The following is a 24,839-nucleotide window of genomic DNA, read 5'->3' as shown; positions in this document are numbered from 1 at the left end:
TGTATAATTGGTAAAACTAATTTCTTTATCTTACTTTGTGTATAGATTGTTTTTGGTTTCTTATTCTTACAAATAGGGCCCCCTGGCTCCCTATTGTTTAATTAATAGAGTTTTATTGAGCCATAGTTCACATATCAAACAATTCATCTATTTAAAGTGCACAGTTCAGTGTTTTCTGGTATATTCAGACATGTACAACTGGAACCACAGTTAATTTTAGAACATTTTTATCACCTCAGAAAAGAAATCCTGTACTCTTAAGCTATCACTCCCTCCACCCCCATCTCTCTCAGTCCTAAGCAGTGTCTAAACTTCCTATCTCTATAGATTTGCCTGTTCTGGGCATATCATAAAATGTAATCATTGTAGCCTTTGTGCCTGGTTTCTTTTACTTAGCAAAACATTTTCAAGACTTCTTCCTGTTGTAGTATGTATTGCTTTTTATTGCTGAATAATACTGAATCATATGGATATACCATGTTTGTTCATTCATCTGCTGTTGAATATTTGGGTTGATTGGATTTTTTTGGCTGTTAAGAGTGACATTGCTTTGAACATTTACGTACTTTTTTTTTTTTTTTTGTATGTGAACATATGTTTTCGTTTCTCTTGCGTATATACCAAGTATTGAAATTGCTGAGACTGATGATAACTCTGCTTAAGGTTTTGAGGAACTGCCAAACAGTTTTGCAGAGTGGCTGTACCATTTTACATTCTTTAACAGTAGCGTATGAGACTTCTGGTTCCTCCACATTCTTTGACACTTGTTATTATCTATCTTTTTGATTATAGCTGCCCTAGTGAGTGTAAAGTGATACCTCATTATGGTTTTGGTTTGCATTTCCCTTATGACTCATGTTGGATGTCAAACATCTTACCATGTGCTAATGTATGTGCAGAATTGAAAGAGTATTTGGAGGTTAGTTTCTGTGTGTACATAGAGCTGCCTGTGACGTAGGTTCTCTGTTGCTATGTAGAATTTCCAGTCTAATTGTTTGCAAAGATAGCACCGTGAAGTACATTCTGATTCGAAAGTGAAGTACATTCTGATTCGAAAGTGAACAGATACATGGCCTGTTTTAGTAAAGACAAGACCCACAGTTAAGTATCAGGTGCTTACTATGTGGAGGATAGGGGAGGGTGTGTTTCAAAAAGCTGCCATAACAAATTTCCGCAGACTTTGAGAGCTAAAAGAGAACTGTCGTCTCCCACAGTTCTGGAGGGGAGCAGTCTGAAGTGAGTGGTGGCGAGCCTCTCCTGGCTCCTGGAGGCTGCCGGCAGCCGTGGGTGTCCCTTGGCTTGCGGTTGCATCATCCTGGTCTCCGCTAGGCAGCCCTGTGGTGCTGCCCCCCCGTGTGTTTCGTGTCCAGTTTCCCCCCCTTCTTCAGCGGGTGCCGGTCATTGGAGTGGAGGCCATTCACAAGAGCTGGTGGGGCTTCCCTGGTGACTCAGATGGTAAGGAATTCAGCTGCAATGCGGGAGACCCAGGTTCAGTCTCTGAAAGGGGAAGATCCCTTGCAGGAGAGCATGGCAACCCACTCCAGTATCCTTGCCTGGAGAATTCCATGGACAGAGGAGCCTGGCGGGCTACAGTCCACGGGGTTGCAAGGAGTTGGACACGACTTAGTGACGAAACCACCTCCAGTACCGGTGGACATGGATTTTTAATGGACACTCTTAACCTAGAACAAGAGACTGAGGGATGGCATTCTAGACAATAATAAGAACCAATAAATGTTCTGTGTTTAAAATTGATGAGAGATGAGGTTGGAGAGTAATTCGTGATAATGTTTTGAACCATATTAAATTGCATGGTTCCCCGCCCCCGAGAGCCAAGGGGAGGTTCAAGGGTTTTAAACTTAAAATTCACATAGTATAGTGGCTGTGTTTGTTGTATTCATGGCTGAATATTAATTTTGAAATAGCTTTTCTATATTTGAGGAAATCACCAGGTTATGAATCTTCCAGCCCATCTTTAAAATTGGTGTTCAAGTTTTTAGCACCCCCTGCTACTAGGATGTGGCGAGCTGACCATGGTTTTGCTTCTAAAATATACCCCTATAAAATAGACTTCGATTCAGCAAGCAGTAAGAGACTTGGAGTTGCCATGTGGACAGCAAGTACGTGGAGGTATGTTTTAAACTGACCAAGTAGAAGCCACAGAACATAGAGTTTCCAAACCAAATATGTGCTAGAGGTGGTGAGCTGTATACAGGACTCTGGGAATCTCTGAAGTTGGAGGAAGCACAGAGGAGTAGTTTGAAGAGCAGAAAATTGAGACCCACCTCTTCTCAGAGCCCCAGCATCTTCTCAAACCCCAGGTGGCTCTAGTTGGTGAGTAAATAGAACTTCTAAGAGGTGAATTTGCTATTTTATAGACTTGATTTCCTGAAAAGTTGGCAGTTAATTAAATTGTCTTCCTCAAGGATAACTTCCGTTTGACTTTTTTTTTTTTTTTTTTTTTGGCTGTGCTGGGTCTCAGCTGTGGCATTTGGAATCTAGTTCCCTGACCAAGGATCAAACCCGGGCACCCTGTATTGGCAGCGCAGAATCTTAGCCAGTGGGCCACCAGGGAAGTCCCTCACCTTGACTGTTGATGGAACTTGGTTATTTATTAAAAACCTCTACAGTTATTTAAGCATGTCCACTTCCAGTCCCAGTTTATCAGTAATAGATGCTATCTAAGTTGGTACCCAGATCTTTCTAAACAGCATGAATGAAGAAGAATCATGTTACAGTGCAAGGCGTGCAATCTGGGTGAAAAGCTCGTACGGCAGAATTTGGTACCGAAAGCAATACTCAGGGGCTTAGTTAGCAGTTTTTAAGTATAGCAAATATGTGTCTGAGCTCCAAGGAAAGCCTTGATTGTGAACACACACTGCCTGAGACTGAGAGCCTGGGTGAATGTGGGATCACTGCGGGGGGCCCTCCTGCCCCACCTGACCAAAGCATTTCAGAACGGGGAAGCGCCACAGACACTTGTGTAGGCCACGCTTGTCACTGACTTGGCAGTGCCGTGATGGCTTGTCCACACCACTGGTCAAAAGCAGCTAAACTTCTGACGTACATGTTTGTCACAGGAAACACTTAAGCCGCAGAGGGAAAGGATTTCTCTTGACTTTTATCCCCAGGCCACCCTTCTAGCCCCCTGACCTTGTCTCAGTGGCATCTATGCAGTGCTATTACGGTGGATTGGTGTGGGTAGACTCTCTCCTTCCTCTGCCCAGTCCCCAAATAATTCATGGGTGTGGCTTTGCCATTTGTCCAGTTGAACCAAAAACATGTTCCATTTTAAAGATGGTCATTAAGGAATAAGCCAAATTTTTGGTTCAAATATTCAGTTTGTTCAGTTGAACAAAGAATGTGTTTTATTTTAAAGATGATTATTAAGGAATTAACCAATTTTGGGTTCAGTTGTTTCTCTAGCCCTCTCCAGTGAGAGTCTTAAAAATAGGACAGGAAAACCCTCATTTTCTTTCTTTCCTTCTTTTTTTTTTTTTTGGCTTTGAGTCATGTAAGATGGGAAACTTGGAGTCCCAACCACTGGACCACCAGGCAATTCCCAATTCTCCTTTCTTGGTATTACCTTTTTGGAAAACAGTGTAAAGGCCAGTATAATCCAATTTAATGACCTCTTTTCTTCCCTGATTGCAAGATTACTTGTTCATTGTAGAAAATTTAGAAAGTGACAAGAAGAAAAAGCCTTTTTCCCTATGGCCACATTGTGATGTTAGACTCTGGGTTTAGTCTAGTATGGTAGGTGCTTTTACAAGGTTGGGTCATATCTGTTTATATCCTGTTATGCTTTAAGATTTTCTGTATTGGAAATTTGGGCTATGAAGTACATATCATAAAATAGGCCCCTTTAAAGCATACAATTGGGCTTCCTGGTGGCTCAGATGGTAAAGAATCTGCTTGCAGTGTGGGAGACCTGGGTTTGATCCCTGGGTCAGGAAGGCCCCTTGGAGAACGGAATGGCAACCTGCTCCAGTATTCTTGTCTGGCGGGCTATAGTCCTTAGGGTTGCAAAGAGAGCAACTAACACTTCTTTCACTTGCAGTGTTTTTCAGTGTATTCACAAGGCTAGGAACCATCACCACTATCTAATTGTGGAACATTTTCATTATCCCAAAGAGTAAATAAACTCACAGCATTAACAGGCACTGCCCTTCCCCTTCCAACTTCTTCCCAGCTGCTGGCAACCATTAATCTTTCTGTTTCTATGGATTTGCCTATTCTAGATATTTCATGTAAATGGAATTATACGTATCCTCTTTGACTTAGCATGCTATTCTCTAGGTGCATCTATGTTGTAATAATGTACTTCATTTCTTTTTTTTTTTAATCAATTTTTGGCTTCGCTGGATCTCTGCTGCTGCACATGGGCTTTCTCGTTGCAGAGAGCAGGGACTACTCACTAGCTGTGGTGCAGGCTTCTCATTGTAGCAGCTTCTCTTATTGGGGAACAGGGGCTCTAGGGCGCACGGACTTCAGGAGTTGTGGCTCACAGCCCTGGAGCACAGGCTCAGGAGTTGTGGTGCACGGGCTTAGTCGCCCCTCAGCATGTGGAATCTTCGGGATATTCCCGTTCCAGGGATCGAGCCTATGTCTCCTGCATTGCAAGGCAGATTCTTAACCGCAGGACCACTGGGGAAGCCCTACTCCATTTTTTTTCTATAACTCTGATGATATTCCAGTGCATGAATAGAGCATGCATTGTTGGCCTATAAGACCCCTTAGACCCAGTAGAAGAACTGCTGCAGATCTGGAGGACTAATTCTTACGGGAAATATTTTATCAGTATTTACGTTGGAATCAACCTTTATTTTTCTTCTCCAGATGCTATTTTTTTACTTTTAAATAAGCTTTAATTGGGGGAGTGGGACGGTCTGCTACCACTTTTGAAGGCCTCTACAATTTTGAACATTTTTCACCTCTTTTAGGTAAGTCATTTCTTTTATTTCCCACAGGAATTCTGAAGTTTTATTTTACTCATTCTCACAAAATCAGGGGGAAATTTTTTTTTTTTTAAGATGTAAAATGCACCATTTACTGTATTCCTATAAGAAAGGCTTCCATTTTGAATAGACAAAATGGGAACCTAATTCTCTCCTTAGTTTCACATTTCTGATGCCTGGAAAAATTTTCTCCTGGCTAGTTTCTCATTTCATATATCATAAGCCTGATTTCTCCTCCACTTACCAGACAGGTCTAAGGGAAAGGGGCTGTGGGTGCATTTGCGTCATGATCTGCAACCTCTAGCCCTGCACACTTCGTGTCAGATATCTGGTGGGGCAGCATAGGGTGGTAGGGGTTTTTCTGGAAGCTAGCAATTTTAATATTGCTCTGTTGCTAAGTCCTGCCCAACTCTTTGCAACCCCATGAACTGCAGCATGCCAGGCTTCCCTGTCTTTCACTGTCTTCCTGAGTTTGCTCAAACTTACGTCCATTGAGTCAGTGATGGCCATCCAACCAGCTTGTCCTCTGTTGCCCCATTCTCTTTCCCTCAGTCTTTCCCAGCATCAGGGTCTTTTTCAATGAGTTGGCTCCTCTCCTCAAGTGGCCAAAGTATTGGAGCTTCAGCACCAGTCCTTCCAATTCAGGGTTGATTTCCTTTAGGATTGATTGGTTTGATCTCCTTGCTCTTGGATAAGACTCTAAAAAGTCTTATCTAGCACCACAGTTCGAAAGCATCAATTCTTCAGTGCTCAGCCTTTTTATGGCCCAAACCCACATTCACACATGTCTACTGAAAAAACCATAGCTTTGACTATACAGACGTTTGTCAGCAAAGTGATGTCTCTGCTTTTTAATACGCTGTCTAGGTTTGTCACAGCTTTTCTTCCAAGGAGCAAGTGTCTTTTTATCCTGCGGCTCCAGTCACCATCCTCAGTGAAATCTGACGCTTTCCATTTTTTCCCCATGTATTTGCCATGAAGTGATGGGACCAGATGTCATGATCTTTTATTTTGGTTGTTAAGCCAGCTCTTTCACCTTCATCAAGAGGCTCTTTAGTTCCTCTTCACTTCCTGCCATTAAAGTGATATCACCTGCATATCTGAGGTTGTTGATATTTCTCCTGGCAGTCTTGATTCCAGCTTGTGAGTCATTCAGCCCAGCATTTCATATGTACTCTGCATATAAGTTAAAAAAGCAGGGTGACAGTACTCCTTTTCCAATTTGGAACCAGTCCGTTGTTCCAGGTTCAGTTCTAACTGTTGCTTCTTGTCCAGCGCACAGGTTTCTCAGGAGGCAGGTAAGGTGGTCTGGTATTCCCATCTTTTCAAGAATATTCTACAGTTTGTTTAGATCCACACAGTCAAAGGCTCTAGCATAGTCAATGAAGCAGAAGTAGATGTTTTTTTGAAATTTCCTTGCTTTTTCTATGACCCAGTGGATGTTGGCAATTTGATCTCTGATTCCCCTGCTGCTGCTGCTAAGTCTCGTCTAACTCTGTGCAACCCCATAGACGGCAGCCCACTAGGCTCCCCCGTCCCTGGGATTCGCTAGGCAAGAATACTGGAGTGGGTTGCCATTTCCTTCTCCAATGCATGAAAAAGAAAAGTGAAAATGAAGTCGCTCAGTCGTGCCCCACCCTCAGTGACCCCATGGAGTGCAGCCTACCAGGCTCCTCTGTCCATGGGATTTTCCAGGCAAGAGTACTGGAGTGGGGTGCCATTGTCTTCTCTGTCTACCTTTTCTAAATCCAGCTTGAATATCTGGAAGTTCTCTCCATTCGCATACTGCTGAAGCCTAGCTTGAAGGATTTTGAGCATTACTTTGCTAGCTTGTGAGATGAGTGCAGTTGTGCAGTAGTTTGAACATTCTTTGGCATTGCCTTTCTTTGGGATTGGAATGAAAATGACCTTTTCCAGTCCTATGGCCACGGCTGAGTTTTCCAAATTTGCTGGCATATTGAGTGCAGCTTTTCACAGCATCATCTTTTAGGATTTGAAATAGCTCAACTGGAATTCTATCACCTCCACTAGCTTTGTTGGGAGTGATGCTTCCTAAGGCCCACTTGACTTCGCACTCCAGGATGTCTGACTCTGGATGAGTGACCACACCATCGTGGTTATATGGGTCATTATGAGCTTTTTTGTATAGTTCTTCTGCGTATTCTTGCCACGTCTTCTTAATCTCTTCTGCTTCTGTTAGGCCCACCTTGTTTCTGTCCTTTATGTGTCTCTCTTAGCAAGAAATGGTCCCTTGGTGTCTCCAGTTTTCTTAAAGAGATCTCTAGTCTTTCTCATACTGTTGTTCTCTGTTTCTTTGCATTGTTCACTTAAGAAAGCTTTCTTATCTTTCCTTGCTGTTCTCTGGAACTCTGCCTTCAGTTGGGTATATCTTTCCCTTTCTTTTTTGCCTTTCCCTTCTCTTTTTTTCTCAGCTATTTGTAATGCCTCCTCAGACAACCGCTTTGCCTTCTTCCTTTTCTTTTTCTTGGGGATGGTTTTGGTCACCACCTCCTGTTCAGTGTTACGAACCTCCATCTATACTTCTTCAGGCACTCTGTCTACAAGATTTAGTCCCTTGAATCTTTTCGTCACCTCCACTGTATAATTATAAGGGATTTGATTTAGGTCATAGCTGAATGGCCTTGTAGTTTCCCTACTTTCTTCAATTTGAGCCTTGAATTTTCCAATAAGGAGCTGATGATCTGAGCCACAGTCAGCTCTTGGTCTTGTTTTTGTTGACTGTTTAGAGCGTCTCCATCTTCTGCTGCGAATAATCAATCTGATTTCAGTATTGACCAGCTCGTGATAGCCATGTGTAGAGTCATCTCTTGTGTTGTTGGAAGAGCATGTTTGCTATGACCAGTGTGTTCTCTTGGCAAAACTCTGTTAGCCTTTGCCCTGCTTCATTTTGTCCTCTAAGGCCAAACTTGCCTGTTACTCCAGGTATCTCTTGACTTCTTCCTTTTGCATTTCAGTCCCCTATGATGAAAAGGATACATCTTATTTTGGTGTTAGTTCTAGAAGGTCTTGTAGGTCATCACAGAATCATTCAAATTCATGATCTTCAGCATTAGTGTTTGGGGCATAGACTTGGATTACTGTGATGTTGAATGGTTTTCCTTGGAAAATAACTGAGATCATTCTGTCATTTTGGGGACTTCAACCAAGTACTACATTTTGGACTCTTTGTTGACTCTGAGGGCTACTCCATTCCTTCTTAGGGATTCCTGCCCATACTAGTAGATATAATGGTCATCTGAATTAAGTTCACCCACAGCTGTCCATTTTAGTTCATTGATTCCTAAAATGTCGATGTTCACTCTTGCCATCTCCTGTTTGACCACATCCAATTTATCTTGATTCATGGACCTCAGATTCCGGGTTCCTATGCAACATTGTTCTTTACAGCATCGGACTTTACTTTCACCACCAAATACAACCACAGCTGGGTGTTTCTGCTTTGGCTCGGTCTCTTCACTCTTCCTGTAGTTACTTCTCTGCTCTTCTCCGGTAGGGTATTGGACACCTACCAACCTGGGGGGCTCATCTTTCAGTGTCATATCTTTTTGTGTTTTCATACTGCTCATGGGTTTCTCAAGGCAAGAATTCTGAAGTGGTTTACCATTCCCTTCTCCAGTGGACCACGTTTTGTCAGGCCCTAACTAGCAAGGACATGCCCTTCAGCCCTGGTTGTCCCGCTGCTGGTCCTCGTTGATCGTGTGAAACCTTCACTGGCTGTCAAGTGTTGACCCGTGGGTGGCCCGGGGTAGAGGCCGAGGCCCTGCTGGAGTGGCTGGGAAGGGGGTCCAGGGGAGGGAGCCAGTGTTGGAGGACACCCAGGAATGGAGGGCTCCTCCGTCTCTCTGCTGCCAGTGGCTGCCCTGGGGCCAGTCCACTGCTGGTTTAGCTATAGGCTATATGAATATGAATCTTAAGATATCCTGTTGATCTCTGACTTGGTGTTTGTCCAACCAGCTCCCTCTGACTGGATCCCCCAAATGCTTATTCTCACTGCAGCCCCACTCACTAGGGGGTGTATGACAGGTCAGTTCAGAGTAGAAATAGGGGTTTGCTGTGTTTATTTCAATCACAGTATGTGTCCATTTTGCACCTTTAAGAAAAATTAACTGTATAATCTATTGCCAAGGTCCTTCCTAGGGCCTAGAAGCAGTTCATGCAAGCAAGCACTTAGAAGCTTAAAGAAATTACTGGGAAATTGAACTTCTGATATTTACCTTAATGAGAAAGAAGGCAGATACTGAGGGAAAGAGAAAATGTGGGTACATTTTTATTATAGTGTCCTCTTTTTGCCTTGGGTTGGAAAAGGTAGATAAGTCACTTCATTAGTTATTGCCTTTACGCGGAATTATCTTGGCAGCTTCGTCAGGCTTCTGAGCCCATGTCTTCCCCATTTCCTGTAGTTTGGAGTGGTGATCCTGGCCGCATTTTATGCATCCACTTGGGTTGTTTCTGTGCTTTGATGATTGTGAATAATGCTGCTGTGAACATAGGTGTACAGATATCTCTGACTCCCTGCTTTCCATTCTTCTGGGTAAGTATCCAGGAGTGCAGCAGCTGGATCATATGGTAATTCTATTCTTTTATTAGATTTTGAGGAACTGCCATACTGTTTGCTGTAGAGGCTGCACTATTTTACGTTCCTCCCAGCATGTATGAAAGTTCTAATTTTTCTACATCTTGCCAAGACATGTTATTTTCATTTTTTATTTTTTTTTATTATAGCCATTCTAGTAGGTACGGAGTGTTATCTCACTGATTTTGATTTGCATTTCCTTAATGACTAATGGTTTTGAGCATCTTTTCATGTGACACACATACTTCTAAAAACATCCAGAAAGATCCACCAAAGCTGGCAGTGGTTTCTTTTAGCACCTGGGGGAATAACTGGTTTTAAAGTTACCACCTAGTCAATAAGATCCCTAACTTTGCATCATTTAGAGAGTGTGTGTGTAGCCAGTATTTCTGTTAGTAAACTATAGAACAAGTTCATGCTGGTTAATATCTTCATCTGATTGAGGTACCTAAAAGTAAACTGAGCACTTGAACAGGGTGGGGAGGTTTATTGACCCAAAGAATTGATATAGTTCTGTGCCTTCTGAAAGATGATTTTGATCTTGCTACAAAGTAAGGATTAGATTGCTTTCAGTCTGAACCATTATATTTCTTCTAATTGTACAGGGAAATGAGGCAGTTTATTTGACCAAGGGCTCAAGAGTGTGAGCTCTGAAATCTGACAGCTGGGGTTTAAATCATTTCTCCATCACTCCACTGTCCGTCCAGCTTCAAATAGTGTGTAACTTCTCCAGGTCTAATTTACCCATCTGTAAAATGGGATGTTACCTCATGGGGTTTGTGTGGATTAACTGAGTTAAAATAGATCAAACATTTGGGACAGTGCTGCCACTAGAAAGCACTCAAATGTTATTACTCATAATTTATTACCAAAAAAGGGCCCGTGTAGTTGGAGCGAGAGTGCCACAGATGACGGGCCTCTCACCTGGAGTCTTCAGGGCTCTCATTAGGGGCTTTGTGGGTTTTGTTGTTGTTCTGTTTGTTTGTTGGCCACCCCATGGGCATGTGGGATCTTAGTTCTCCAGAAAGGGATCGAGCATGCACCCCTTGGATTGGAAGCATGGGAATTCTGAAGCACCAGGGAAGTCCTTACAAGGGACTTCGGATTGTGTCCCACGTACAATGAGTTGATTAGCTCAGCTTTTAAAAATTAGTCTAGCCCAATGGCTGTCCAATAGAAAGCTAGTTCAGGACACTTACATAGTTTAAAATATTCTAGTAGCCATGTTAAAAAAGCAAAAGAGAAATGAAAAGTATTTTTTATATTTTATTTAAACTAGTATATTACAGTTTTAACATGTAATCAGTATTTTTAAAATTGAGGTTTTATATTTTTTGTACTAACTGACTGTTTAAATTCTGCTGTTTGTTTTATACTTAAGCTCATCTTGGACATGGATTAGCCACATTCCCCGTGCTTAGTAGCTACATGTAGACTTTGGATGATGAAGATCTATTATGAGAACACCTGGAAACAAAAGTGAATATGGGAGAGCATGTCGCGCAGTAGTCCAGAGAGAGATGCTGGAGGCAGTGAGGTGGCAAAGAAAGCGGCTGGCAGGCCCAGGGCGTTAGGTAGGAGGTAGTGTGTGTAGGTGGACGTCCGTTGATGAGCTCGAGGGAAATGCAGGTGCAGTTACCGAGGCTGAGTGCACGGTTCCTAGCGTGTGTGACTGTAGATGGTCTCGCCAACTTACTGTGAGATGTAGTAACAGAGGAGAAAGGGACTCACTCACTATTGGGCTTGGACCCAGGTGTCAGGTTTCAAGCATCGCTTGAAGAAGATGACCATCTTTCTCTGTGACTTCGAGGTCTGTGTGAGTGGAGGGTAATTTGGACTGTTCTTTATCTCAGTTGCTCTTATCACATGATTTTTATGGAGCCCTAAATTATAGTCGCCTCCCCGCGTAAGAGAGTGTATCTTGTCACAGTTGAGGATGGCTAGAAAGTTGTGAGGACTGGGAGATCTGTGTGCTACACTGGAGGCTGAGATCCCCCCCGGATGTTTGTTCAGTTTAGCCACTCTGTTGTGTCCAGCTCTTTGTGACCCCATGGACTGCAGCATGCCAGGCTTCCCTATTCTCCACTGTCTCCCAGAGTTTGCTCAAACTCATGTTCATTGAGTCCATTCACTGAGTCTGTCCATCATCCATTGAGTTGATGATGCCATAGAACCATCTCATCCTCTGTTGCCCTATTCTCCTGCCCTCAGTCTTTCCCAGCATCAGGGTCTTTTCCAGTGAGTCGGCTCTTTGCATTAGATGGTCAAAGTATTGGAACTTCAGCTTCAGCATCAGTCCTTCCAACAAATATTTAGGATTGATTTCCTTAAGGATTGACTGCTTTGATCGCCTTGCTGTCCAAGGGATTCTCAAGAGTCCAGCATCACAATTCAAAGGCATCAGTTCTTTAGTGCTTGGCCTTTTTTATTGTCAGGCTCTAACATCCATACGTGACTATTGGAAAAACCATAGCTTTGACTATGCAGATTTTGTCGGCAAAGTGATGTCTCTGCTTTTTAATACGCTGTCTAGGTTTGTCATAGTTTTTCTTCCAAAGAGCAAGTGTCTTTTCATTTCATGGTTGCAGTCACCATCTGCAGCAGTTTTGGAGCCCAAGAAAATGAAGTCTGTCACTGTTTCCATCGTTTCCCCTTTCTAAAACCTCTAGCTGTGGGTTTTCGTTTGTTTTGTTTGACTGCGCCGTGGGATCTTGATTCCTTGACCAGGGATTGAGCCCTGGCCCTTGGCAATGAGAGTGTCGAGTCCTGACCACTGAACTGCCAGGGAATTTGCTCCCTCTAGGTTTTATCAGTGATGAAGATGATGTGCAACACGGCTTGTGAGGTTGGCAGTGATCTGGTCTGTCTCTGTATGTTGATCCCCTTGAGTTGAAAGGTCATTTCACAGGAATGGTTTGAATGTTATCCAAGTAGTTATAATGGTAACATTTAAGAGAAATATATATCAAGGTAGATAGTTTTAAAAATTATCTTGTATTTGAAATTTGTACCATTATTTATTAGAAATGTAACTGGTACATGCAGTATAGAATTTTTGTTTTTTTAATTAATGTAGCTGGTTGTCTATAGACAGATGTAAGAGAACAAAGTTCCTGGGATGATTTATCCATAGCTGGCAACAACTGATTCCTGTTCCCATAAAATGTGTTGAGCTGTATTTGTAGGAAGTTCCTTTCATGTCTGATGGCTTTTCTTCTACTCCTGTGGGAATGAAGAATAGGCAGAATGACTTCATTCTTACAACCCCTCCTCAAAGATTGAGTTTGATTTTGTGTTCGGGAGGTTGTTGTTGTGTGTGTCTGCGTGTGAACAAAGTGTGCTGGCGTAAGAGTATTGAATATCCTACTTTTAGTTTTAATTTTACTGGCTTTTATAATGCTTGTGACTTTCTACATGTACTTTTTTTTAAAAATGTGTGTGTCACTTCATTTGTGTCCGACCCTTTGCAACTCTTTGCGACTGTAGCCCGCCAGGCTCCCCTGTCCATGGGGATTCTCCAGGCAAGAATACTGGAGTGGGTTGCCATATCTGTTCATGATAAATATTTCTGTATATCACTGTAGACTTTTTAGTGAATCTGGAATTTGTTTCCTTTGCTCCCACTGAAGAGGGTGCCTGGACTGTGTCCCCAACACTATCCTATCATCTTCAGAAATGCACACATTCAGTAAGGAGGACTTGGAATCTAGGGTCATGTGTGTCTCATCCATTATCTGGAGCACGGGAGCCAGTGTAACATTTAGGAGGAGGTTGCTCGTGACACTCCTTACAGATAATCACATCACTGTGGTTGATGATCACTGATCTGGTGGGAGAACAAAGATCAGTGAAGAGACCATGGAATGACATTGCTTTCTCTTCCAGAATTAGGTCAGCTCAGGTGCTGTGGGAATGGGGACGCTTTTCACAGTCTTGAGGGTATGTCTGGAGCAAGTGTGTGAGGGAAGTATATTGAAGATGATGGGAGATGTGAGCAGTACCAGATCATTGATTACCTCCTGCACCAGGTAGAAGTTTGGCATTTTGAAGACACCCAAGAGAAGTAGCTTCCAGCAAGAGGGCAGTTACTGGGCCAGAAGAAAGGATTCAAGCAGACCCTTGCTTCAGATGTTTCAGAATTGATGGGACCCGAGCAGTGGGTATAAAGGAAAAGTCATCAGCAGTAGATTTATCTACAGAGCATGGATTACACCACACCTATAGGGGATTGGGCTTCTCTGTTGACCCAGTGGTAAAGAATCCACCTGCCAATGCCGGAGGCACAAGAGACATGGGTTCAATCCCTGGGTCAGGAGGATCCCCTGGAGAAGAAAATGGCAACCTACTATCTTGCCTGGGAGATTCCAAGGACAGAGGAACCTGGCAAGCTACAGTCAATGATAAGGTCACAAAAGAGTTGGACACAACTTATCAACTAAACAACAGCAACCATAAGGGGTCAGCTGAAATACCGTTTTATGGAGGGTGGAAGGAGGACCTCTGTGTCAGAGGAAATCTGATATGTAAAGTTCAAAGGAAGATTCTCAGTTCTTTAATTTGGTATTCTAGATTGAAGAGGGTCACGAAGAAACTATTGATTATGATGGCTTCACGAATGTATACACAAAGGCAAAACTGATCAAATTTTGTGCAGTTCGTTGTGCTTCAATAATATTTCAAGGTTTAAAAAAACAAGGCTATTATCTAGTAATATCGGCCTTAGTTATTTTTAACAGCTTTATTGAGATAAAATTCACATACTATATAGTTCGCCCATTGGAAGTGTACAGTTCAGTAGTTTTGAATGTCAACAGGTATGTGCAGCCGTCACCACTGTCCATTTTAGAACATTCCCATCCCCTCAGAGAGAAACTTCCGGCTGTTGCCCTCCACCCTCCCACTCTCACCTGCCTTTTGCAACCACTCGTTTACTTCTTGTCTCCGTAGAGTTCTCCGTAACGGATATTTCATATGCGATATGTGGTCTTTTGTGACATGTCTCTACAACGTATCTCTACAACGTGGATGAACCTTGGAAAACTTACATTAAGTCAAAGAAGCCAAAGTTTTCCAAGGTTCATTCATGTTGTAGAGATATGTCAGTTCTTCATTCCTTTTTATGGCCGAATGAAATCTCATTGAGTAGCTGTTTCACAATCTGTTTATCCATTCATCAGCCGATGCACACTTACATTGATTCCACTTCAGTCTAAATTTAATTCTTACTGCTCTCTGATGGCAAGCAATGATCTTTGCAGTTATCCTGTTATTCTTTCCTTGCTGTTTTCTACATTTGGATGAATATTTTAAAATAATGTTGAACATTTGGGATTTTTAAGTCCTAAATGTATAAAAAGGAGGAATCTGACCAAGACATTTTCTGTGAGGCTTTAATTTACTTCAATACTTTCTTTCTCCTCCAACTGGAATTTAAACTCTCCAGTCATAGAGAAATATTTCCTTTTGGGTTTGAGTAAAACAAATGTATTTAGAAATAAGAATTGGGGTTTGTTAAGAGATTCAAGAAAATGTTGGAAATGAGCAATGCATGTCTTTTTGTTTTTAACTTCTTACACAAGGCTGTTTAAAAGAAAACATTTAGTGGCTGAGCTAGATGGCTGCTGCTGCCGCTGCTGCTAAGTCACTTCAGTCGTGTCTGACTCTGTGTGACCCCATAGACAGCAGCCCACCAGGCTCCTCCGTCCATGGGGTTTTCAAGGCAGGAACACTGGAGTGGGTTGCCATTGCCTTCTCCAGAGCTAGATGGGAGAGGTGGAAAATACAAGATGTTCTAGAAGCGGAGAGGAGACAGGAACCTAGAGGTGGATGGTTTCTATGTCAGACACTAGGAGCCTTTGTCTTTCTTCCTAGTGAATGCAGGATGAGTCTAAACGTTAGAACTCACCAAGTGTAAGTTGTGTTTACTCTGCAAGAGTTCTGTGGGTGGCAGTGTCATGATAGAATTGAGCAGTCCTGTAGCACGTCCAGGTGCCTACCTAGTGGATTTAGGACTGGCTACCATAGCGTTGCTCAGTCATTTAGGGGTCGGAAACGCTTCTGGGATCTGTGAATCTGACGAGGTCACTGACAGGAGATAGACTTCTCCCATCTCTCAGTTGTGATGACCCCCAGAAAGCTTTGAGTTGGCATCCATTTATGTCTAGGTCAAAACCACCTAGGTTGTGTTAAATTGTTCTCAACTATGTACCAAGATTGATGCTTGACTTTTTTAGAGTTTTTTTTTTCCTTCTGGTTTTAGAGTCAGGTTTACATACAATAAAAATTTTTTTATATATGATAAAAATTTACCATTTTTAAAATATAAAGGCTGTAGTTTCTAATTCCTAGAGATTTTACACATGGGATAGTTGACAACCAATAGCATTTATCATTAATTAGGAGTAGGATGAGTAAATCTTACAAGCAATTTTGTTTTGAATATACTAAACTTTATATAATATATGCAGTGAAAAACTTGAACATTTCCTCAATTTTAATTAAAAGTTTACTTGTATTATTTATTTATGTCTGTATATGTATATTCACATATAAATATATATCTGTTTGTGTGTGTACATATATCAGTGTATATATAACATGGATCACTTTGCCAGTGGGCCTTTTGGAGACATTAGTTTCATGAGCATTGTTGCAGGTTTAGTCAGCATTGTTTATAAGTCATGAGTATTTAACTTTCATAGTGATTTCTCTTAAAAGTTAATGAGTATAAGCTAAATTATGTGACGACTACTGTATTTAGTGAAAAAATTGCCTTTGGGAAAATTAATGATGTTTATTTAAATTATCATACTAAATTAGCACTTACCCCTATTTTCTACACGCCTCTTCCACTGTCTCTAGCCGCCTCCGTACCCTTGCCTCTCAAGATACCCAAGTTTCCTTGAAGTGAAGTGAAGTGAAATCGCTCAGTCGTGTCTGACTCTTTGCTACCCCATGGACAATAGCCTACCAGGCTCCGCTGTCCATGGGATTTTCCAGGCAAGAAAACTGGAGTGGGGTGCCATCCCCTTCTCCAGGGGATCCTCCCAACCCAAGGATGGAACCCGGGTCTCCCGCATTGCAGGCAGACACTTTACCGCCTGAGCCACCAGGGAAGCCTTACTTTCACTTAAAAGCTAAATTTTAAATGGCAGATGTCTTTCCTGCTGTTCTAATTATTTAAATTGAAATAAGTTAAATATTTTTTAAGAATTCTGTTAAGTGACACAGGAAACCATTTATTGGTATTATAGTTTTAAAAATATAAGTAGATTTCTGTTTAAAGTTTTTTTTTTTTAAGGCATTACATGTTGTATATTACCTATTTCATGGCATTATGGAAGGTTTCCTGTTTTTTGGCCCTTATTAAAAATTATATCTCATCCAACATTACATGCACAGCAAACTTATCTGTAGAACAGGTAAACACTGTTATACAGAATTCTGTTCCTATTAAGTTATACAAGTATTTCCTCCTGAGAACTAGTCACTTCATTTATGAACTATTTGAATCTCTTTTTTAGGTACTGGGGATAGTACAGTAAACAAAAAACATTCCTATTTGCACTGAGCATGCTTTCTAGTGACTGAGACAGACAAATTAAATTTTAGGTAGTCAGTTAAGTGTTTTGAGTTAAAAACAAAAAAAAAAAACAAAAAAATGAAGCTTTATGATTTAAACAGTAGCTGTAATTTGAGACAAAGATCATTGTGCTTCTAGACCTCACCCACAGGAAATTCACCATGTCAAAGCTTACCTATGAAAATACTAACAGTTCCATTCACAAATAGGGGTTAACCTTATTTAAAATGGAAAAGCAATTAAAAGTTCATCTCCAGACAAACCTTGCTGTAACTTTCAATCTGCACTCAGCAGACAAAATAAAAGCATGAAATGTGCTATGTAAGATAAACATTCCTTTAGAAGAAATTGCTTAAAGTTTAGTAGGAAATTGCCATTAAAACTTACTCAGTGTGTTTCTTGATGGTTTACTGTGTCCTAGGGGGCGGACACGACTGAGCGACTTCACTTTCACTTTTCCCTCTCATGCATTGGAGAGGGAAATGGCAACCCACTCCAGTGTTATTGCCTGGAGAATCCCAGGGATGGGAGAGCCTGGTGGGCTGCCATCCATGGGGTCGCACAGAGTCGAACACGACTGAAACAACTTAGCAGCAGCAGCAGGGGGCCAGAAAACATTTTCGAGGGCTGTCCTTCAAATTTTGCAGTAAAATTGATGAGTAAGTGCTTTACTATAAACTAATAGAAGCTTAGTTTGTTTTACTTTTCAAGAAAAACTTGTTACAGTTCTTAGGAGCAAAAGATAGTTGAATTTGATTTATACTGATGAGGTGTATGCCTGCAGTTTATAGTATGATAAAATTTAGTTACTGTTCTAACAGCCTTTTGTTACATTATCATGCATGTATAATAATGCAGCTACAGGAAAGACAGTTCCCAGTTGTACTTTTTTCCAATCCATTCTAGGCTTAGAAGACTCTTAGTATAGAGGCACTACTTTTTATATTTTCTACTGTTCAGGAATTGATAAACCACTTATATTAGTCTTTAGTTCAAGACTCCAGGCAGGATATCTTCCTTCATTTTGCTAGCCTGCCTTGAGAGTAGTCTGTTCTGATACATCCTTTAAGCTGTAAAAGGAAGTTCTTTAAAAAGGAGAATCTTAAAAAATAAACCTTGACTTGGGCCCTTCTCGTCTGCAAGGAGCAAGTATGACTGTGTTGGTGGTTTGTGTATGAGAAATACACGCGTCCTTGTCCTCCAGCCTCAGGACAAGCGGCTGTAGCTCTGCACACTGGCTTGCTGTGCCTTTTGTTGTTGTTCAGTTGCCAAGTCGTGTCCGACTCTTTGCAACCCCATGAACCTCAGCACACCAGGCTTCCTTGTCCTTCAGTATCTCCTGGAGTTAGCTCAGACTCATGTGCATTGACTTGGTGATGCTGTCTAACCATCTCATCCTCTGTCATCCCTTTCTCCTTTTTCCTTCAATCTTTCCCAGCATCAAGGTCTTTTCCAGTGAGTTGGCTCTTCACATCAGGTAGCCAAAATATCGAAGCTTCAGCTTCACCATCAGTCCTTTCAATGAATGTTTAGGGTTGATTTCCATTAGGATTGACTGGTTGGATCTCCTTGCAGTCCAGGGGACTCTCAAGAGTCTCCTCCAGCAACCAGAATTCAAAAGCATCGAGTTGTCAATGCTTAGCCTCCTTTATGGTCAGCTCTCACATCCGTACATCTTGGTTAGATCAGCTTGAAGTCAAGGACCTCTGGAGAGGCAGCAGTGAAAACCCACCAGATGCTCTCTCTGGGGCCCTTCTCGCACTTCTGTATTCCCAAACCCCAGTTAATTTGGGGGGGCTCATCTCCATCACAATTACTTAAACCCATCTCCTGCCCTTGCGAATAACGCGGGAAACTGAAAGCTTGTAATTTTGTCTCCCCCTCCTGATAGGTGCTGGATAGCTTACTAGTCCAGTATGGAGTGGTGGAGAGCTGTGAGCAAGGTACATGTCTTCTCAATTGCTTTCAAATTTGTAAAAGGGAGAAAGTGGAAAGAAAACTAACTTCTTTTCCCTCTTCTTTTTTTTCTTCCTGTAGTGAACACTGACTCAGAAACTGCCGTCGTCAACGTAACCTATTCCAATAAGGAGCAAGCTAGACAGTAAGCAGTTTGAAACTTCTAATCTCTATGTAATAACAAGGTTAAATATAGTACTTTTATTTTGGGCTAGTGGGTAGCAGACAACTTTATTTTGCAAAGTTTGACCTTGCAAATCTTTTTAAGTTTGAATGTCTGTTAAGAATTTATTACATTTTGAATATAATGTTAGTGCCAGTAATAGTTTTAGTATGATGCTGAATTATATCCTGTTTGCAAAATGTTCTGCATGTGGGTATCATTGCTAAATTACATTAAAGACCTTTTTTCCCCTTACTATTGGTATGATACATACATTGCTGCTGTTCTACACGAAGCTGGTAAGTTGATCATGTGTTAAACCAACACCAGTGTTAAATGTTAAGTTTACCTGTTCACTAATTTTTCTCATGATTACCAAATGTCATTTAGAAGTGTGTAGGCATGGGGCTAATGTAATTTGGTGGAAAAAAAAAATATTTCAGTGCAACAGACAGGCAAAATTCCACAGATCAAAAAACTTCCCCTAGGAAAAGATAATTCTTTAGGCTTGGGAATAATCTAACAAATTGATTGACCACTGGAGAGAAGAAATGAGGTTCCCACAAATACTGCTTTTGACTGCCCTGCTCAGAACACAGACGTGGAGGATGGCACACGGGTGCTGTGTTCAGGCGGAGCCAGACTGTGCTCTCTGTGGGGGAGCAAGGGCCGTGCTGACTGACCCTGAACCCTAAAGGGCAAGGGCAAAACCAGCGGCACGAGTGGGAACAGAGCTAGGTTACCAAAGGCAGCCCCCGCCCGTGGAGGGCCGATGAGAAGGAAGATAGGGCTGGGGAAAGAGCTGGAAATCTGCGTAACACAAGGGGAACTTTTGTTTTTAAAAGTCGGTAATGTTTACATGGTTCAGAATTTTTCAAGCCGAGATGCGTATACTGCAAATCTCCCTTCCAGCGCCGTTCCCCGACTACTTCACTGCTTCCTCGGAGATAACCGTATAGAAGACTAGTACATCTGCGTATCTTCCTCCTTTTTTACACAGATGATACCATAGCACTTGAGGGTTTTAAACGGATGTAACATATCTCTTCTGGTTGCATAGAATTTGGTTGTATAGATGTGGAATGTCTTAGTCTCAAATTAGAGTTTTAGGTCTCTTGCAGTTGTGAACAAAGATGTAGTGAATCCCTTTTGCAAGTGTGTAAGCACAGTCATAGGTTAAATTCTTAGAAGTAAATTTGCTAAGTCAAGAAGGATGTGCCTTTTTTGTTGGCTATTGATGAGTTATCCTTTCTGGATCTTGAATAGTTTAAATCCACCCCCCCACCCCCCCGCCCCCGGGACTACGAGAGTGTCCATTTCTCCTTAATTTTCCCTAACACAGGGCTTTATCAAACCTGGCCTGTCAAGTGAGTAAAAAGTAGTATCTAATCATGTTAATTTCACATTTTTCTCAGAAGCCAGACTCGAGATTCACTTTTAACGCTTTAATTTGAGACTCTTAATGTATATTTAAAATGTTAATTGAAGTATAGTTGATTAGTAGTGTTGTGCTAACTCTGCTTTATAGCCAAGAGACTCAGGTTTACACATACATACATTCTTTTTTCAATATTCTTTTCCAGTATGATTTATCTGAGGAGATTGAATGTAGCTCCCTGTGCCAAACAGGAGAACCTGTTTACCCATTCTAAAGGCAACAGTTTGCATCAGCCAACCCCAAATTCCTGCTCCATCCCTCCCCTGACCCTTAGCAACCACAGGTCTGATCTCCATGTCTGTAGAGACTCTTAATATTCAAATTTTCCTTCTCTTTGTATCTTTCATTTATTTAACATAAATGTTAACAGTTTATATGCTTAGTTGCTTAGTCATGTCCGACTCTTTGCAACCCCATGGACTGTAACGCACCAGACTCCTCTGTCCCTGGGATTTTTCAGGCAAGAATACTGGAGTGTGTAGCCATTTCCTCCTCCAGGGGATCTTTCTGACTCAGGGGTTGAACCTGTGTCTCTGGAGTGTCCTGCATTGGCAAGCAGATTCTTTACCACTGAGCCACCTGGGAAGCCTCAACAGTTTATATGAAGACATAGAATTGTAGTATGAGTTGTAAAATAAACTGATTTCTCACAAACTATTCTTTAATCATGATATGAGAGGAACAGGAAAATTTCACATTTTATACCTGAAGTAGAGTGAGGGTAAAAGTGTGCAGTGAGAAAGACAGGTGCTCCATTCATTTACATGATTGTGCAAAGAGCTCTGCTAAGTACTTGACAGAGCCAGCTCTCTGATAGATGGAAAATAAGGGATGACATGATAAACCCAAGGATATTTGAAGATTGTCGGAGGCCAGTCCCAATTGCCTTACTTGATGATTTATTATGTGAGGAAGGCAATGGCATCCCACTCCAGTACTCTTGCCTGGAAAATCCCATGGACGGAGGAGCCTGGTAGGCTGCAGTCCATGGGGTCGCTGAGAGTCAGACATGACCGAGCGACTTCATTTTTCTTTTCATCTTCATGCATTGGAGAAGGAAATGGCAACCCACTCCAGTGTTCTTGCCTGGAGAATCCCAGGGACGGCGGAGCCTGGTGGGCTGCCATTTATGGGGTCGCACAGAGTCGTACACGACTAAAGTGACTTAGCAGCAGCAGCAGCTTGGTAAAGAGGGAAATGCTTAGTCTAACAGTTATTTAGCCATGTGGGAGAATGTCTGTTGGAGAATACCTACATAGCTGTACATAGCTTTGAAGAGATTTAAAGTGAACTTGACTGGGGACAGGTTGACATTTAGCACCCCTACCCCTCTTAGAAAAATTCCAAAGCATTGGAGTATAGGCACAGGGCAGACTCTCATCAAGGCAGAAGATATGCCTGGCAAATGTGGAGATGTTTTAATTCTGAAAGTACTTTGTGATGATTGTTAGAGATGGTCAGGATCCTGTGGATCACATGAAGGGAGGGAAAGACTGTTAGGAGTTTGTGGCTTAGGTAACTATAGAATCTAAAGAAATCAGCTGGGCATTTCAAGGAGGGAAAGTCATCGTGTCCTTTATTCTAGTAGTCAGTCCATTAACATTTACTGAGTGTCAGCTATTGACCAAAGGTTGCCAACGAATAAAGGCAAAGTTTCTGTCCTCAAGGGTGTGCTCCCTGGTGCTGGAAGAATATTTGGAGAGGGATTACTTGATTTAATTTTTGTCCAAGTTGAATTTTCCTTTTAAGAATCCTGGGTTTTCTCCACCTCAAGAATTTCAAAGATCAAAGAGAATTAGACAATAAGTGAGTATTCATAGGAAGTTAACAGAATGGACAAATAGTTTTGTGGACAGTGTTATGAAAGCTATTAGTTTTCTAGTAAACTTTTTTTTTAAAGATAGGAAGTGCACTATCATTTTTAAAGGAGAATTAATTGTATTTGAGAGTCATTTGATAAAGTGGAAAAAGCATGGACTCTGAAGTCAGGCAGCTCTGACTGTAACCTTAACCTCTCTGAGCTTCTTTTCTCAGCTACAAAATGAGGGCTGACAAGAAACTATTATATTTGTGTATATAAGCCCACATTTATAGACAGTAGTCTTATCAAATGGCCTGGCTCCCAGTAAATAATAATTCTAGTTCAACCCCTTGGTTCTGGGCACCGATAGAGCAGCTAGTCGTGGCTTGCGCAGGGGAAGGCTGATCCGTTCAGGGCTTGTCTGCTGAACCCAGCAAGCCTGTTCTCTGAGCTCCACCAAGACTGTCTGCTGCCTAAGCTAAGCTGGCCTGATTTCTTCCTGCCTTTCCCATGGCAGCCATCCAAAGCTTGCTTCTCTAGGTGATAAGGGCTGAGTTGACATTCTCAGTTGACATCTTTAGCGTGTGTTAACATAGGCGTCTCTATAACTGGGATGCGCTTGTGCAGGTGTGAGTAGAGTGCGGAGACTAAGGGTTCATTTCCAGAGTCTAGTTCCATGGAATGGACTCCTGATGATGCTTTTCTAGGTGTGACTCTGCTCAAGTTAATGTTCCTTAATATAATCCTGTCTGTGAGATGCGAAGGTAGTAAGTCAGTAGCTATTAAACATTTTCCCAGCATTTTTCACTGCTGTAGAGAAGGCCCTGTTATTGTGCAGGATACTTCATTTCAGATAATAACTGAAGTTTTTATAACCCTCAGGAGTTAGAGACTAGTTCAAAAGCCTCTTTTTACTTAAAGCTTTATGAATGACACACTTTTTTTTTTTGTAATGAATGACAGTTTTTAGAGGATTTCTCAATAAGGCTATGTCTCTAAGACAGAATTTAACATGGAAATTCCTGCCACCTTGTGGCTAAGAAAAAAATCAAAAGTTAACAGTGCTAATAGTACTAGGAAATACATATATTTGTTTTAACCGCAAGCCTCAAATTACTAATTTCTTAGAATAATAAATGAGTAAAAATAATGAAAACTTATTTAAATCAGGAATATGTATTTAGTGTTTCTTGTTCCTGGAAGCAAGACAGACTTGGATCTCATGGATAACCTATTCCTTCCATCTTCTGGGGATGCTCAGATAACAAAGATTCTAATTCATTGGAAGATTTGTCATGGGTGACAAAGAAATAACCCTTCAGAATTTCTACATATTTAGTTCTTTTTTTATTTTAGAGTTACTATTTCTTTTCTCTCTTTTTTTGTATTTAGGGCCGTTTATTATCTAGTTCAGTTCAGTCCAGTCGCTCAGTAGTGTTGAACTCTTTGCGACCCTGTGGACTGCAGCACGCCAGGCCTACCCGTCCATCGCCAACTCCCAGAGTTTACTCAAACTTACGTCCATTGAGTCGGTGATGCCATCCAACCATCTCATCCTCTGTCATCCCCTTCTTCTCCTGCCTTCAATCTTTCCCAGCATCAGGGTCTTTTCAGATAAGCCAGTTCTTCACATCAGGTGGCCAAAGTATTGGAGTTTCAGCTTCAACATCAGTCCTTCCAATGAATATTCAGGACTGATTTCCTTTAGGATTGACTGGTTTGTTTGATCTCTGTGCTTTCCAAAGGACTCTCAAAGAGTCTTCTCCAACACCACACTTCAAAAGCATCAATTCTTCTGAGCTCAGCTTGCTTTATAATCCAACTCTCCCATCCATACATGGCTACTGGAAAAATCGTAGCTTTGACTAGACAGACGGACCTTTGTTGGCAAAGTAATGTCTCTGCTTTTTAATATGCTGTCTAGGTTGGTAATAACTTTTCTTCCAAGGAGTAAGCGTCTTTTAATTTCATGGCTGCGATCACCATCTGCAATGATTTTGGAGCCCCAAAAATAAAGTTTGACACTGTTTCCCCATCTATTTGCCATGAAGTGATGGGACCAGATGCCATGATCTTTATTTTCTGAATGTTGAGTTTTAAGCCAACTTTTTCACTCTCCACTTTCACTTTCATCAAGAGACTCTTTAGTTCTTCCTCACTTTCTGCCATAAGATTGGTGTCATCTACATATCTGAGGTTATTGATATTTCTCCCGGCAATCTTGATTCCAGCTTGTGCTTCCTCCAGCCCAGCGTTTCTCATGATGTACTCTGCATATAAATTAAATAAGCAGGGTGACAATGTATTGCCTTGATGTACTCCTTTCCCTATTTGGAACCAGTCTGTT

At 41.6% G+C, this 24,839-nt stretch overlaps 1 protein-coding gene across 3 annotated transcripts in view; it reads left to right on the top strand.

Annotated features, from left to right (window-relative positions):
* Positions 1–24,839, top strand: part of IGF2BP3 (insulin like growth factor 2 mRNA binding protein 3) — a 145,332-nt gene that overhangs the window by 89,333 nt on the left and 31,160 nt on the right. For all 3 annotated transcript variants that reach the window (XM_068972833.1, XM_068972832.1, XM_068972831.1), the window contains exons 4-5: positions 19,026–19,077; positions 19,172–19,235. In XM_068972833.1, the coding sequence (XP_068828934.1) occupies positions 19,026–19,077; positions 19,172–19,235 (116 nt within the window). The remainder of the gene's footprint in view (positions 1–19,025; positions 19,078–19,171; positions 19,236–24,839) is intronic.

This window comes from Capricornis sumatraensis, chromosome 5 (genome assembly GCF_032405125.1).
Source record: "Capricornis sumatraensis isolate serow.1 chromosome 5, serow.2, whole genome shotgun sequence".
Taxonomy (NCBI): domain Eukaryota; kingdom Metazoa; phylum Chordata; class Mammalia; order Artiodactyla; family Bovidae; genus Capricornis; species Capricornis sumatraensis.
The sequence above is the reverse complement of the archived record's forward strand: the minus strand, read 5'-3'. Positions and strand labels throughout refer to the sequence as shown.